Below are 16226 nucleotides of genomic sequence, written 5' to 3' on the forward strand. Positions count from 1 at the left end.
TTTCTAGGTAACAAGCTATCCCCAAAACTTAGTGGCACAAAACAATTATTCTATTATGCTCATATATTCTGTGAGTCAAAAATTTGGACAGGGCAGAGTTGGGAATAGATCATTTCTGCTCCATGATGTCTAGGGGTTCGGCTGGAAAGACAAAGGTGGCTTGACAGCTGGGAGTGGAATCTCTGGAGCCTCTTAAACTCCTAAGTTCAGCATCAGGGCTCAGACAATGCCAAGCTGGACTGTAGTGTCTATACAAGGTCTCTCTATGTGGCTTTTTTTGGTTTGTTTGTGTTCATGTGCTCAATTGTGTTCCAACTCTTTGCAACCGCATGGACTGTAGCCCGCCAGACTCCTCTGGCCATGAGATTTCCCAGGCAAGAGTATTGGGGTGGGTTGCTGTTTCCTACTCCAGGGGATCTTCCCAACTCAGGGATCAAACCCATGTCTCCTGTGGCTCTTGCATTGCAGGCAGATTCTTCACCTGTGGAGTCTGTGGCTTCAGTTCAGTTCAGTTCAGTCGTGTAGTCGTCTCCGACTCTTTGCAACCCCATCAACCGCAGCACAGCAGGCCTCCCTGTCCATCACCAACTCCCGGAATCCACCCAAACCCATGTCCATCGAGTCCATGATGCCATCCAACCATTTCATCCTCTGCCGTCCCCTTCTCCTGCCCTCAATCTTTCCCAGCATCAGGGGCTTTTCAAATGAGTCAGCTCTTCCCATCAGGTGGCCAAAGTATTGGAGTTTCAGCTTCAGCATCAGTCCTTACAATGAATACCCAGGACTGATCTCCTTTAGGATGGACTGGTTGGATCTCCTTGGAGTCCAAGGGACTCTCAAGAGTCTTCTCCAACACCACAATTCAAAAGCATCAATTCTTTGGCGCTCAGCTTTCTTTATAGTCCAACTCTCACATCCATACATGACCACTGGAAAAATAGCCTTGACTAGACGGACTTTTGTTGGCAAAGTAACGTCTCTGCTTTTTAATGTGCTGTCTAGGTTGGTCATAACTTTCCTTCCAAAGAGTAAGCGTCTTTTAATTTCATGGCTGCAATCACCATCTGCAGTGATTTTGGAGCCCAGAAAAATAAAGTCAGCCACTGTTTCCACTGTTTCCCCGTTTATTTGCCATGAAGTGATGGGACCGGATGCCCATCTTAGTTTTCTGAATTTTTTTTTTTTTGAATGTTGAGTTTTAAGCCAACTTTTTCACTCTCCTCTTTCACTTTCATCAAGAGGCTCTTTAGTTCCTCTTCACTTTCTGCCATAAGGGTAGTGTCATCTGCATATCTGAGGTTATTGATATTTCTCCCAGCAATCTTGATTCCAGCTTGTACTTCCTCCATCCCAGCGTTTCTCATGATGTACTCTGCATAGAAGTTAAATAAGCAGGGTGACAATATACAGCCTTGGCGTACTCCTTTTCCTATTTGGGACCAGTCTGTTGTTCCATGCCCAGTTCTAACTGTTGCTTCCTGACCTGCATACAGGTTTCTCAAGAGGCAGGTCAGGTGGCCTGGTATGCCCATCTCTTGAAGAGTTTTCCACAGTTTATTGTGATCAGGGCTTCCTCAAAGCATGAACTGCCTCAGCAGAACTGCACTTCTACATTGTGCTTCAAGGCTCCAGAGCTAGCCATTCCAGCAGACAAAGAGGAAACTGCATTACCTTTTACTACCTCGCCTTGGAAATCACAGAGTGTCAATTCCTGCTACTGCTACTGCTAAGTCACTTCAGTCATGTCCGACTCTGTGCGACCCCATAGACGGCAGCCCACCAGGCTCCCCCGTCCCTGGGATTCTCCAGGCAAGAACACTGGAGTGGGTTGCCATTTCCTTCTCCAATGCATGAAAGTGAAAAGTGAAAGTGAAGTCGCTCAGTCGTGTCCGACCCTCAGCGACCCCATGGACTGCAGCCTTCCAGGCTCCTCCATCCATGGGATTTTCCAGGCAAGAGTACTGGTGCCATTGCCTTCTCCAATCATTCCTATTGTCTATTGGTTGAAGTTGTCACAGTCTTGCCCAGATTCAAGAGGGAGGAAAGGCAGACTGTACTTTCTCACAAGAAGAGTGTGGAAGGATTTGCAGTTGTGTTTCAATGAGGTGGGGGGGGGGGCACAAAGAATATTCCAGGCAGAGGGTACTTCATGTGGGAAATACCTGTTGTGGAAGTGAGGTCAACATGTTCAATAAATTGAAGTAAGTAGCTGTAAATTGACTCCTCCATCACACTCCCTTTCCCCAATCTCTGCTTAATTTTTATCCATATTTTAAAATATCTATTTTGCAAATTCTTTTCCCACTAGCTTTTGAGCTCCATGTGGGCAGGGTATATATCCCCCGTTTTGGTTACTGATAGATCCACAAATTAAGTGATCAGAGTTTTTGAATGAATGAATGGATTGATCAAGGATGTACCTTCGAGGACCTTGTTGAGGGCATGACCAATGGCAAGTTCTCTTGGAAAGGGTATTGTTACAGAGTGTTTTCTGAGCTTCAGTCAACAACAGGAAAAATTGGAATTGAGTTTGTGCGAGGCATCTGAGCCAGTGAAAAACATCCATGGCCCAATGTTCCTAAAATTCCAAGAGCAGGGGTAGGGGCTGAGTCGGGACTGACAAAGTGGGGTTCGGAACTTTGAAGAGCTGCTTAGGGAGTGGAGAAAAGCTTGCGCTCATGAGAGAAGCCAGCTAAATGTCAGAAGAGCCATCACTGACAGTGGACTAAGGGAAGGGTCCACTGCTTACTGTTGGAAATGTTAAAAGCAAAGCATAAAGAACCTGGGGGTGTGTCTCAGGAGGGGAATGACGGCCAATGAAACGCAGGCATGGGCGTGGTGCTGTCAAACTTCGCGGGGCGGGACCGAAGAGATCTAGCCAGAAATAGGACCCAAGCTGAAGCCAATGATTAGCCGCCAGGTGGGCGGGGCGTCGTCCTAAGGCCAAGGGTAGAGCCAATGAGATTCTTCGCCGCGTCCCTCATTGCCCCCGCCCCCGTGGAGCGCGCGCGCCAGAGGCACGGGCAGCCGTTAGAGGCGGGGCCTGCAGCCGCCCGCGCGCGGCTCGCGCCCTCCCCTTTGTGTCGCCATGGCGGCGGCATCGGCGACGAGGACGACGAGCGAGGGGTCCAGCGCGGCTGGCGCCTGAGGAGGCTACGCGGCTATGGTGGTGAGGCGCCCACGCGGCCGTCCGTCCATCGGCGAAGTCAGTCTGTCCGCGCGCGGCCACGCCCCACGCGCCCCGCCCCTGGCCCCGCCCGAGTCCGCGGCCCGCGCCGCCCCTCACCCCTCATCGCGGTCCCTCTAGTACCCCGGCCTGGTCTTGGGCTCGAGCCCTTACCCCGGCCCCGCCCCCTCAACGCGCATCCCCGTTCCACGCCCTGTATGGGGGTGACAGTGGCCGAAGACCCAGACTTGGGAGGAAAAAGGGCTGGTCCAGGGAAGGACCCCGCATCCTCTAAGTGGCCTTCGCGGAGGCCTTCTGAGGGTCTCCGAGTCCTCCACCAGCCCCTGTCCCAGATCCATCCCCAGCATCGTCATCCCATCCTCCTCCTCTCCCTGGCTTAGACCCCTCCTCCTCCTACCATCAGCCCCTTTCTCATTCTTGAGCCCCACCCCCACCCGGCTCCATCCTCAGCCTGACCCTTTTCTTCTCCTTTCTCATCCCATCCCAGTCCTTCTCAACCAACCCTCCCTTACCCCCTCCCCGCATCAGCCTGAACCTTTACTTCAGCCTCTCCAACTGCTCCCCTCTTCCTTACTGCACCTCAATCCCCAGCGTGCATTGTACCCCGCGATGTGATCGTTGGGTCCTCTCCATCTTCTTGTCCTCATCCGCCCTCCCCCACCGTCTCCCTCTCCCACCATGCTGCTCCTGCTCATTCATCCATTCATTCCCTCATTCCCTCACTTAGCATTCACTGAGACCTCTGTGTAGCCCCTTTGCTCCAGGCACGGAGAAAGTCAGAACCCATCCTGCCTTGGGGAACTTCATGGGCTGGAGGGGGACCGACCCAAGGGTGAGACCCAAAGGATGAAGTCGGGGTTGTGGGAGAATGAAGGAGGGAGAGGCTAGGGCCCATTCTGGGAAATCCTCATCTGGCAGATGGTTAATTTATTCATCAGATTTCACCCAGCCCCTGCTGGGTGACTGAGCTGGCACTGGGCATTGGGACCCAGAGAGGAATCAGGCACAACCCTACTTGTGAGGAGCTTCAATTCTCTGCCCAGCTCTGTGCAGGGCAATGCTGGGGGAGTAGGGACTGAGCCTCAGTCCAGTGGGGGAGCTGGACTTGTCACCAGATGGGGACATCTCAGAGTGCACAGGGCTGTAATGAGGGAAGTTAAGGCAACATCATCAAGCCTGGGATGGGGGAGGCTACCATGAGAGTCAGATCTGAGGGCTAAGTGAAAGCACGGGGAAAAGATGGGGATGAATGTTCCATGCAGCGGGAACAGCCTTTGCAAAGGCCTAGAAGGAAATGAGAAGATGATTCTTTTGTTGGACTCTTAGAAGTCTGAGAGCTCTGAGAGTAGAGGCAGTGGGAAGAAATGAGGCTGGAGAGGTAAGCAGAGACCACAGTATCTAGACTTTATCTTAAAGACAACAGGGAGCCATTGAAGATCCCTGACCTGGGGAGAGACAGAGGCAGATTTGTGTTTTGTGAAAGTGATACTGACTCTTGCTGTGAAGAAGCTGGCAGGAAGGGAGAGGTGGAAGCAGGGAGACTGATAAGATGGGAGCTGTGATTGTCCAGATGTTGATGAAAGGCGTGGAAAGGCACAACCCCTTCTCTCCTGGGGCTAGAGGAGGCTTTTAAACAGGGAGAGATAGTACCAGCATGCTCTTGCCCTGACGCACCCATGGCCCCTGCTCTTTCAGTCCCCCACTCCAGACTACACATAAAGAAGCAGACCTACCCTGAGCCCGGCCTTCACCTCCCCCTGACCTACCCCTCTACTCCATGCTCAGGACAGTGTGTGGAGCAATTCGGGCCTGCAGGCCCAGGCTGCCAGATAACAATGCTCCCGTTGTCTCTCTGCTCCCATCTCTGGGGGCCTCTGATTCTTCTTTCTGCTGTACAGGCTCGCAGCAATGACAGCCTGGATGGCCCAGGGGAGGGCTCGGTGCAGCCCCTGCCCCCTACTGGGGGACCCAGTGTGAAGGGGAAGCCTGGGAAGAGGTGAGAGGTGAGGGAGAGCCTCAACCTAGGAGGGGAGCCAAGCATAGGGCTGCTAGTGATCTGTCGTCTGTCCCCCAGGCTCTCGGCTCCTCGAGGCCCCTTTCCCCGGCTGGCAGACTGTGCCCATTTCCACTACGAGAATGTTGACTTCGGCCACATTCAGGTATGGGGGTTGCACCCAGGTGGGTAGGTGGGATCCCACCCAACCCTGAAGCAGCATCAGCCACTCTACCCCTGAAACCTCCCCGCCAGGAGTGACTGCTCAGTGGCAGGAGCTGTAGGGCAGAGGGGAGACTTGTTCCTTCCTTCATTTGTTCCTTTATTCATTCAGCAATGACTTTGTTAGGTGTGAATTTTGTGCCAGGACCTTGGATTCTGACTGAGCCATCACCAGGCCTTGACTGTGGGGAGACTCAGGAGGTGGACACGGTCCCATCCCTTGATAGTGCCGACCTGGAGAGGTCAGGACAGGGACAAAAGTGAGACCCTCACCAGGGCCTTTTGTTTCCCTCTGCAGCTCCTGCTGTCTCCAGAGCGTGACGGTCCGAACGTCTCTGGAGAGAATGAACTGGTGTTCGGGGTGCAGGTGACCTGTCAGGTGCGGCAGCCGCCCCGCCTCTCCTCTGGCCCGGTGAACTGACTGCCGTGGTCCTCAGCTCAGTATAATGAAGCTGCTGTATCCCCCTGTCCTTCCCACTCCCACAGGGCCGTTCCTGGCCAGTTCTCCGCAGTTACGATGACTTCCGTTCCTTGGATGCCCACCTCCACCGATGCATATTTGACCGGAGGTTTTCCTGCCTCCCAGAGCTTCCTCCACCCCCAGAGGGCGCCAGGGCTGCCCAGGTAAACTACCTGTCCCAGCCCCTGCTTCAGTCAAGGTGTGTCCTCACCAGTGATGGGTGAAATCATCAAGGCAGGGGAAATAGATAAATATTAAACACTGCTATGTCCTGAGTTCCAACCAGTTGGGGGCCTCAGAACTGCAGCAGGGTGACTCCCTTTAGTTTTTAGGATCATGGGGAGTTTAGGGGGCTCCAGGGGAGAGTCAGAATGGCCAGACCGCTGGGGGCACACAGGGCCTTGGCCCAGACTGTTTATAACTGATAACGACAGTATTTCAGTACTTCACAGCGGAGCAGCACCCATGTGTTTACGTTGAATTTCAGCCCTGCCAGAGGCGAGCCAGGGCAGTACAGGAGGGCGGTGGGCTCTCTTGGGTGGGGTCTTCTCACAAATCCCACTCTGACAACCTGCCCCAGATGCTGGTGCCGCTGCTGCTGCAGTACCTGGAAACCCTGTCAGGGCTGGTGGACAGTAACCTCAACTGTGGGCCGGTGCTTACCTGGATGGAGGTGGGCCCCGGGCAGGGGGCTTGGAGCTGGGAGTGAGGGAGGGATGTCTGAGGAGCAAGAAGCAGCCTGGGAGGGTGTGTGGGCACAGGAAAGAAAAGAGCCAGAGTGGAGGAGGCACTGGTATTTCAGTGTCTGTGTGGGCGCTTGCCTGTGAGAGAGAACGCAAGTGGGTGCGTGCATGTGTGTGTGTGTGTGCAGGTGTTGGGCTGTGGGGATGTGAGAATTTCAAGGAATATTGGTATACTGGCTAGAAATAGTTTTGGCTATAGCTAGCAGAATGCCAGAGAAGGCAACAGCACCCCACTCCAGTACTTTTGCCTGGAAAATCCCATGGACGGAGGAGCCTGGTAGGCTGCAGTCCATGGGGTTGCTAAAGTCGGACACGACTGAAGCGACTTAGCAGCAGCAGCAGCAGAACGCCAGGCTAAGAGTGCAGGTTTTCAGATAGCAGATATGCAACGTTTGCTGTGGAGGATGTGGGTGCAGGAGTGAATCAGCATGGTTTCGGGCAGGGGCATCCTGGGACATGGAAGGGAATTTGCTTTGGAAGGGGCAAGAGTGTAGGTGTTTTACCAATAGCTCTGAGTGACAGGGGCACCCAGGTGGGGGACAGGGGGTGGCCTCCAGTGGGGGAACCTTCTCGGTCTTTACTATTGCCTTCTTCTGGCCTCTCCTTGCCACATCCCCTCCATCTCAGCTGGACAACCACGGCCGGCGACTGCTCCTCAGTGAGGAGGCCTCACTCAATATCCCCGCAGTGGCCGCTGCCCATGTGGTAAAGCGGTACACGGCCCAGGCACCTGACGAGCTGTCCTTCGAGGTAAGGCTGTAGGGGAGCAGACTCTGGCTGGGCTCCCACTTCATCTGCACCTTCTGACCCTGCCTCCTCATGCCCACCCACTCCCAGGTGGGGGACATTGTCTCCGTGATCGACATGCCGCCCACGGAGGATCGGAGCTGGTGGCGGGGCAAGCGGGGCTTCCAGGTAAGCCTGGTTAGAGCTGGACAGGTGGGGCTGGGGCACTGCGCCAGCTCAGGTGGCCCCGCCACTGACCCCAAACCCTCCTCAGGTCGGTTTCTTCCCCAGTGAGTGTGTGGAACTATTCACGGAGCGGCCGGGTCCAGGACTAAAGGGGGGTGAGTGTCCTGGGCAGAGTGGGGAGGCCCTCCTGCATCCCTTCCCTGCCCTCCATCCTTTCCACCACTGTTCACCCTGCAGATGCCGACGGTCCCCCGTGTGGTGTCCTGGCTTCCCAGGGTGCTTCCTCTCTGACCTCAGGTAATGTGAACATTACCCGTTTGTAATTACCAGGGGCCAGACCCTGCCCCATCTCCCCATGCGACCCTGTGTGACCAGCCTTTATCTCCACAGCGGTGCCCCGGCCGCGGGGGAAGCTGGCTGGCCTCCTCCGCACCTTCATGCGCTCCCGCCCTTCCCGGCAGCGTCTGCGGCAGCGGGGCATTCTGCGGCAGAGGGTATTTGGCTGTGACCTGGGAGAACACCTCAGCAACTCAGGCCAGGACGGTGAGGCCCAGTCCGCCTCCCCTGCCCTTTCTCCCCCCTAGGCTGTGACCCACAGCAGCAGATCGAACCCTTGCTTTCTCCCAGTGCCCCAGGTGCTGCGCTGCTGTTCTGAGTTTATTGAGGCCCACGGGGTGGTGGATGGAATCTATCGACTCTCGGGTGTGTCATCCAACATCCAGAGGCTACGGTGAGGACCCTCCACCAACCTTCATGAGCACCTGCCACATGCCAAGCATTAAGCTCTAGGGACACCATGGTGAACGAGACAGCCGGAGACTCCTGCCCTCATGGGGTCCATGTGCTGGAAGGAGAGGCAGACAGGAAAGGAGAGAGTTGACGATAGGTGACAGGTGGCCTGGAGAAAAAAAAGACGGGGTGAGGGAGATCATAATAAGAAATCATGGTGGGTGGAGAAGGCCTCCTGGGAGAGAGCTCGCTGTGGAGGAGGTGGGGGAGCGAGCACTGTGGTTGTCCACCATGGAGAGAACAGCCAGTGAGAGGGGAAAGTGGCAGGAGATGATGTCTGAGAAGTGATTAGGGGCGAGTAGGCTCACGGGCTCTTTTTGATGACTGTTAGGCTCTTGGCTTTTACTGGGAGTAAGGGAGGAACCACAGGAAGGATTGTGGGCCAAAGAGGGGCAATAGGCATAACAGTTTAAGAAGTGGGAAGCGCTGAGGCCCGGGCTTCCAGGCGAGAGCAGAGAGCCTGAGGCCAAGGTCCCGTGTATAGAGCTTTCTCACCTGAGAGGCTGCCAGGTTGTGAGCAGAAGCCGCTGGGATTCCAGCTGCAGTTTCCAGTGCCTCTTGGAGCCAGGGAAATGGCACAACTTTGTGGATGGAGCCCAGTCACACTCTGGAGGCAGATGGGCTTGGGTAGCTACAAGCAGGGCGTCTCCCACCAGAGCCTCAGTGTGCTGCTGTGTAAATGGGGCGCCCTTGTCTTTGGCATGCAGGGTTGTTGGGGGGAAGGGAGCTCAGTAAGTACTGCCTCTGAAAAGCCAGCACAGGAAGAGGGTTGCATCTACCTGTGGACACTTTAGGTGTGGGGGCAGGACCCAGCCTGGTGGGCCAGCTCTGACCTGCATCTTCTTCTTGACGTGGTGGCCTCAGGCATGAGTTCGACAGTGAGAGGATCCCTGAACTGTCTGGCCCCGCCTTCCTGCAGGACATCCACAGCGTGTCCTCCCTCTGCAAGCTCTACTTCCGAGAGCTGCCCAACCCCTTACTCACTTACCAGCTCTACGGGAAGTTCAGTGTGAGTGAGGGTGACCTCGAGGTAGGAGGGGCTGGGAGGCGGCAGCCCAGCCCCGCTCACACTGTGCACTGTCTTAGGAGGCCATGTCGGTGCCAGGCGAGGAGGAGCGCCTGGTGAGGGTTCACGATGTCATCCAGCAGTTGCCCCCGCCGCACTACCGGTAAACCAGGAGGGGAAGGGAAGGGTGGTGGTGGACTCCCGAGGGAGGTGAGGCTCAGGCGTCCCTCTCCACTCCCATCCCCAGGACCCTGGAGTACCTTCTGAGGCACTTGGCCCGCATGGCGAGGCACAGTGCCAACACCAGCATGCACGCCCGCAACCTGGCCATCGTTTGGGCACCTAACCTGCTACGGTAAGCTGGCAGCTCACCAGCCTGCTCCCCCAGCTCCCTACCAACTCCCAGGCTGGGCCTGGAGTCTCCCCGCCCCCGCCCCCAACCTCACCCCAGGAACCCATCCAACTTTTGATCATTTCACCCAACACATTATTTCTTTTCTTGTAATTTATTTATGGTTGTGGGGGTCTTCGTTGCTGCATTCGGGATTTTCTCTAGTTGCAGTGAGCAGGAGCTACTCCTTGTGGTGCACAGGCTTCCCATCGTGGTGTCTCTTGTTGCAGAACACAGGCTCTAGGTGCATGGGCTTCAGTAGTTGCCGCATGTGAGCTCCAGGGCACCCAGGATTCAGTAGTTGCGGCACAGGGTCTCATTAGCTGTGGCTCACCAGTCCTAGAGCTCATGGGCTCAGTAGTTGTGGCACACGGGCTTTAGTTGCCCCAAGTCATGTGGGATCCTCCCAGACCAGGGATTGAACCCACATCCCCTGCATTGGCAGGCAGACTCCTGCCACTACCACCAGGGAAGTCCCTCAACACATATTTCTTAAGTGTTGGGTGCCCGTATGCCCGCCCTTGTTCTCAGCACTGGGGACACAGTGGTGAGCAGGAACTTACACTCTGAGCTCACAATCCTATGCGGGAGATGACAGTGGACATTACCAAAAAAAAAGAGAGCACAGTGTGACAGTGATGAGGGCTGAGGAGAAAGATTACAAAGTAGGGAAGGGAGATCTGGTCAGTCATGGCACTTGACATTTTTAGATAGAGTGGCAGGAAAGGCTTCAGGAAGAAGTCCTTCTTGGCCAGCAGCAAGGTAAGCCCGAAAGGATTTGATGGTGACCGAGACAGGCAAGTTCTCTGTCCTGGAGGAGTTCAGGTCTTCTTGGGAATCAGCTAAATAAATAAACAAATAAATAAAATAGCTAGTACGTGGTAGGTATAAGAACTATGAGCAAAAATGAAGACAGACCTGGGATATATAGGTTTACAATTTTAAATAAAATAGGTGGGGAAGACTCTGTTGGGAAGGTAACATTTGAATTAACAGCTGCAGAAGGTAAGAGAAGGACCTGGGTGGCTGAGAAGGAGCAAACCAAGCAGAGGGAATAGCAAGTGCAAAGGTCCTGGGGCTGGGTTAGGGCCCAGTGTTTTGGAGGCCAGTGTCACTGGAGCTGAGTGAGAGAGTGCAGGTTGAAGGGGAGGAGATGGTAAGGTCAGAGAGGTGATGCAGGAACAGACAGGGGAGTGACTTACAAGTTGTGGGTCATGGTGAGGATCTGGCTTTTACCAGGAATGACATGCAGCCAGAGGAGGGCTCTGAGCCAGGAGGGCCCTGATCTGTGACTTAGGGGTTCACAGGCTCCCTCTGGCTGAGTGTAGGGAGCAGACTGTAGGGATTTGGCGGGGAGCAGGGAGAACAGGGAGGAGGCGGTGCGTTGGTCCAGGAGGGAGAGGATGGAGGCAGGGCCAGAGCAGGGGCATGGGGAGTTCAGATTCTGCATAGAGTTTGTGGGTGGAGCCCACAGGGTCTCCTGCAGTTGGATGTGGGTGTTAGGGAAAGAGGGGTCAAGGGCAATACCAAGGTATTGACTGAGATGGGATAGGCAGGGAGGGAGCAGGTTCTGGGGAAAGGCTGAGAATCTAGTTCTAGATGTGATCAGTTTGATAAGGTCAGAGACGTTGAATGACAGTCACTGCTTCCACGACGCCCTACCCTCCCCTGGCCAGAACCCACCAGCTGGAGCTCCAGGCACCCGGACACCCTCACTCTTCTCCCATCCAGGTCCATGGAGCTGGAGTCAGTGGGGCTAGGGGGTGCAGCAGCCTTCCGGGAGGTGCGGGTACAGTCGGTGGTGGTGGAATTCCTGCTCACCCATGTGGACGTCCTGTTCAGCGACACCTTCACATCTGCTGGCCTTGACCCTGCAGGTATGCCAATCCTATCCCATGTTCTGACTACCGCCCCCCATCGTCAGGGCTGCAGTGGGAGGGTAGGTGGGCTCCCAGCCCCATCCCTATCCCACTGAAGCTGGACCTCCCTTCTGGTTCCTTGAGGACCCCGCCCCGGCCTCTCCCTCCCCTTCCCCCGCCTTCTCATTTCAGCTCCTACGCTCAGGATCCCCACTTCTTGGCCCGGACATCGTTCTTCCTTCACCCCTTGTAGCTCCTGGGGGCACTTGGGGCCATGGGTCCACCTGGGAGGAGGTGGGAGGTCCCCAGACTTGACCCTGCCCCGGCCCCACCCAGACTCCCTGCCCTGCCCCGGACCCCAGCCCAGTCAGGACTCAGCACGTCGGAGGGCCCTCTGGCCCGAGGTAACTGAAGCCAGAGCCGCTGTTCTCGCTGGCTGCTGGGAGCTGCCTCCTCATCAGCTCGTTCTGCCTCACTCCTCCTCCTCACCTGCCTGCTGCCCACCCATTCCCGCCTGATCTGTCCTGGCCCCCTGCCTTGCCAGCCCGGGTGGGCACGCTGCGGGGCCGGGGCTTGGGCTGTAGCGCTTGGCTTTGCCTGTGGCCTTCAACAGCCCCAGGGCTGATGGCTGCCCCCTGTCCCGACTCCTCAGGCCGCTGCCTCCTTCCCAGGCCCAAGTCCCTTGCGGGCAGCGGCCCCTCCACTCGCCTGCTAACACTAGAGGAAGCCCAGGCTCGGACCCAGGGTCGGCTGGGGACACCCACCGAGCCCACAACTTCCAAGGCCCCAACTTCACCTGTGGAAAGGTGAGTAGGATGTCCAGAAGGGAGGGACTGGCCTTGGGGACCCAGCTCCTCAGCCAGCCTCCTATGTCTTGACCCAAACTCCAGGAGGAAAGGGGAGAGAGGCGAGAAACAGCGGAAGCCTGGAGGTAGCAGCTGGAAGACCTTCTTTGCACTGGGCCGAGGCCCCAGCATCCCTCGAAAGAAGCCTCTGCCCTGGCTAGGGGGCACCCGGGCCCGACCGCAGCCTTCAGGTCAGAGGCGGGGCAGTGGGCGTGGTGGCTGGAGAGGCACCCTGGAGTGCCCCCATGACCCTTCGTCCTCTCCCTGCAGGCTGCCGACCTGACACTGTCACACTGAGGTCTGCCAAGAGTGAGGAGTCTCTGTCATCGCAGGCCAGTGGGGCTGGTGAGCATGGGGTGACCCTTGCCTGTGCCCAGGTGGAGCTGGGAGGGACTGGGGCTCTGAGCTGGCCTCCACGTGGTGTTCTGAGATTTGGGGGTCTTGGGGTTTTTTGTTTTAATCTGGACCTTACGTACAATAAGTTTGATAAAGCTTCACTCTTGGTTCACGATGCACTCTGGTCATTGGCCCACGCAGGGTCCTTCTAGTCTTTTGTTCATCCGTTTCGAAAAATATTAAATAGTATCATGAACACCCATGAACCTGCTGGCCAGAAGTAAAGGCCTCCCACCACAGTATGTGCGAACTCCTCCCCTCCCACCTGCTGCCTCCCCACCTCAGGGGTCCTCTGATGGTCTTCGTCCCTTTGCTTTTACAGTTTTGTCACCTACAGGTGTAGGGGTCAACAACACACTGCTAGTTGTTCTGAATCTTTGATTAAAGGGTATCATTAAACAGGGGTATCGTGCTGCGTGTGTACTCACTCACCACTGCGTCACAGGCTGCCGTCCGCACAGCTGGCGTAGCTCAGGCTCCTTCCTCTCCATCACTGTCCATTGGCGAGTGTGGGTGTCCCCTCAGGGGAGGGGATGCTTGTCCATGCCCCTCCTGATGGATCTGCGGGCTCCGACAAGCGCCCCAGGAGTGAAGGCGCACACTGTATGATACGCCCACATCCAGCTGTACAAGACGAGCCCCAAGTATTTCCCAGGTGTGGTCACCTCAGGCTGTCCTCCCAGCTACCGGGTATGAGATCCTGTCGGTCTCAAGCTTGTAGCCAGTGGGGTTGTCAGACTTTGTTCTTGCTTCTGGAACAGTTCTCTTCATGGACTTGCCACTGATGTCTTCTATCACCCATGAGTCTGCACAGCTCTCCCTGGATCCCCAGCCATTGTGACCCTAGGCAGAGACGTGTCTCTGTGTGTTATTTTCCCAACTTACTGGGGGTGTGTGTCCTGTTCTCACTGATGTATCTGGGTAGGTAGTTCTGATCCCTGACTCCCCCTCCCCTGCACTGCCCTTCCAGGCCTCCAGCGTCTGCACAGGCTACGGCGACCCCACTCCAGCAGTGACGCTTTTCCCGTGGGCCCCGCACCCGCTGGCTCCTGCGAGAGCCTGTCATCATCCGAGTCCACCGAGTCCTCCTCCGAGTCATCCTCCTCCTCTTCCTCTGAGTCCTCCGCAGCTGGGCTGGGAGTACTCTCTGGCTCCCCTTCACACCGAACCTCGGCCTGGCTAGACGACGGTGACGAGCTGGACTTTAGCCCACCCCGCTGCCTGGAGGGGCTCCGGGGGCTTGACTTTGATCCCCTTACTTTTCGATGCAGCAGCCCCACCCCTGGGGACCCGGCACCTCCCGCCAGCCCGGCCCCCCCAGCCCCCGCCTCTGCCTTTCCACCCAGGGCAACCCCTCAGGCCCTCTCGCCCCGGGGCCCCACCAGCCCTGCCTCACCCGCTGCCCTGGACATCTCGGAGCCCCTGTCTGTGTCAGTGCCACCTGCTGTCCTGGAGCTGCTGGGGGCTGGAGGAACACCCGCCTCAGCCACCCCAACACCAGCCCTCAGCCCCAGCCCGGGCCTGTGCCCCCACCTCATCCCCTTGCTGCTGCGTGGAGCTGAGGCCCAGCTGAGTGACACCTGCCAACAAGAGATCTGCAGCAAGTTGGCATTGCCTGGTCCCCGGGGAGCCCAAGGCCAGCATGGTGTGTCCTGTCCAGCCCAGCCCAGCCCAGCCCACTCCCTCAACCCCGAGGCTGTGCCCAAGACCTGGCTGACTCCTCTTCCCGTTCCTCTCCTAGGTGCTGGTATGGATTCACCGCTGCTGCCCCCTCCCCTGTCCCTCCTGCGCCCGGGGGGGGCCCCACCCCCGCCTCCCAAAAATCCAGCACGCCTCATGGCCCTGGCCCTGGCTGAGCGGGCTCAGCAGGTGGCCCAGAGACAGAGCCAGCAGGAGCAGGGGAGCACCCCTTCTGCTCCTCAGTCCCCTTTCCGCCGTTCACTGTCCCTGGAGGTGGGCGGTGAGCCCCCAGGGACCTCAGGGAGTGGGCCACCCCCCCACCCCCTAGCCCACCCAAGTGGCTGGGCTCCAGGACCCCCACCCTCCTTACCAAGGCAACAAAGTGATGGGAGCCTGGTGAGGAGCCAGCGGCCCACAGGGACCTCAAGGAGGGCACCCCGAGGCCCTGCCCAGGTCAGTGCCCAGCTCAGGATGGGTGGGGGGTGTGGGGCTGCACCAGAGATGGCAGCCCAGTTCCTGTGTTCTGTCCCCCAGCAGGTTCCCACCCCTGGCTTCTTCTCAGCCCCCCGGGAGTGCCTGCCACCCTTCCTCGGGGTCCCCAAACCAGGCTTGTACCCCCTCGGCTCCCCATCCTTCCAGCCCAGCTCCCCGGCCCCAGTCTGGAGGAGCCCCCTGGTTCCCCCTGCACCACTGGACAGAGGAGAGAACCTGTACTATGAGATCGAGGCGGGTGAGGGGTCCCCCTACTCTGGCCCCACTCGCTCCTGGAGTCCCTTGCGCTCCATGCCCCCAGACAGGCTGAATGCCTCATACGGCATGCTTGGCCAATCCCCACCACTCCATAGGTCCCCCGACTTCCTGCTCAGTTACCCACCACCCTCCTGTTTTCCCCATGACCACCTTGGCTACTCAGCCCCCCAGCACTCGGCCCGGCGTCCCACCCGACCTGAACCCCTCTATGTCAACCTAGCCCTGGGGCCCAGGGGCCCCTCACCCGCTTCTTCCAGCTCCTCCTCTCCTCCTGCCCACCCTCGCAGTCGCTCTGATCCTGGCCCCCCAGCCCCCCGCCTCCCCCAAAAGCAGCGGGCCCCCTGGGGCCACCACACCCCTCACAGGGTGCCTGGGCCCTGGGGCCCTCCAGACCCTCTCCCCTACAGGGCAGCCCCACCAGCCTACGGGAGGGGGGGCGAGCACCACCGAGGGTCCCTGTACAGGAATGGGGGGCAAGGGAGGGAAGGGGCTGGTCCCCCACCCCCCTACCCTACTCCCAGCTGGTCCTTCCACCCTGAGAGCCAGACCCAAAGCTACTGCTGAGCCAGAGCTGGGAGGGACCCTCCTTCTTTCTCTTCCCCTCTCACTGATCTTGGTCCAACCTGATCCCTTGTTTTGTATTTTCCTGAGCTTCTGACCCCTACCCCAGGTTTCTAACTTTGTAACTTGCCTTTGATGTGGGTCCCTAACCCGTTATCATAGCCTACCTACCCTGGGCTGACGGGCATGCCCGCCCCCCACCATCCTCCATCCTGGGGCCTCTCGCACAAATCTGAGAGGGTTAGGCTGACTCCTTACCCTCCCTTTCCCTCCAGGGGTCCCCAGCATGTCCTGTCCTGTGCACGGGGGTGGGGGACTGCTCCTGCTATCTCCCCACACACACCCCACTAAACCATCTGACAAAATTAATGAATAAAAATGGTGAAAATGTGGCTGCTGCTGTCATGCTGGGGCCAGGCTCAATGAATAAAG

At 57.4% G+C, this 16226-nt stretch overlaps 1 protein-coding gene across 6 annotated transcripts; it reads left to right on the forward strand.

The window, feature by feature from the left end:
* The first annotated feature begins 3028 nt into the window (after window positions 1–3028).
* On the forward strand, window positions 3029–16186 carry ARHGAP33 (Rho GTPase activating protein 33). 6 transcript variants are annotated; one of them, XM_059877510.1, is made up of 22 exons: window positions 3186–3205; window positions 5086–5183; window positions 5262–5346; window positions 5701–5781; window positions 5889–6026; window positions 6443–6535; window positions 7233–7355; window positions 7443–7520; window positions 7606–7672; window positions 7755–7814; window positions 7908–8060; window positions 8145–8247; window positions 9171–9315; window positions 9393–9475; window positions 9560–9667; window positions 11435–11580; window positions 12215–12368; window positions 12453–12598; window positions 12678–12752; window positions 13774–14448; window positions 14545–14936; window positions 15018–16186. In XM_059877510.1, exons 6-22 carry the CDS (start codon window positions 6443–6445, stop codon window positions 15795–15797), a joined length of 3381 nt encoding a protein of 1126 aa, XP_059733493.1. In that variant the 5' UTR covers window positions 3186–3205; window positions 5086–5183; window positions 5262–5346; window positions 5701–5781; window positions 5889–6026; the 3' UTR covers window positions 15798–16186. The 6 variants fall into 6 exon arrangements, with proteins under 6 accessions (XP_024834446.1, XP_010813165.2, XP_059733493.1 ...); XM_059877511.1 differs by having other exon boundaries at window positions 15021–16186; XM_010814863.4 differs by lacking the exon at window positions 3186–3205 and adding an exon at window positions 3083–3169 and having other exon boundaries at window positions 14545–16186.
* Window positions 16187–16226: the final 40 nt, after the last annotated feature.

Source organism: Bos taurus, chromosome 18 (assembly GCF_002263795.3).
Source record: "Bos taurus isolate L1 Dominette 01449 registration number 42190680 breed Hereford chromosome 18, ARS-UCD2.0, whole genome shotgun sequence".
Classification (NCBI taxonomy): domain Eukaryota; kingdom Metazoa; phylum Chordata; class Mammalia; order Artiodactyla; family Bovidae; genus Bos; species Bos taurus.

Bases quoted from the DNA above. Each gene is read 5' to 3' on its own strand.
- ARHGAP33 (XM_024978675.2), top strand. From the start codon at position 3,993: ATGGGCTGGAGGGGGACCGACCCAAGG. The intron at 6,027-6,442 runs GTAAACTACCTG...AACCTGCCCCAG, and splicing joins AGGGCGCCAGGGCTGCCCAG to ATGCTGGTGCCGCTGCTGCT. The intron at 8,248-9,170 runs GTGAGGACCCTC...TGGTGGCCTCAG, and splicing joins TCCAACATCCAGAGGCTACG to GCATGAGTTCGACAGTGAGA.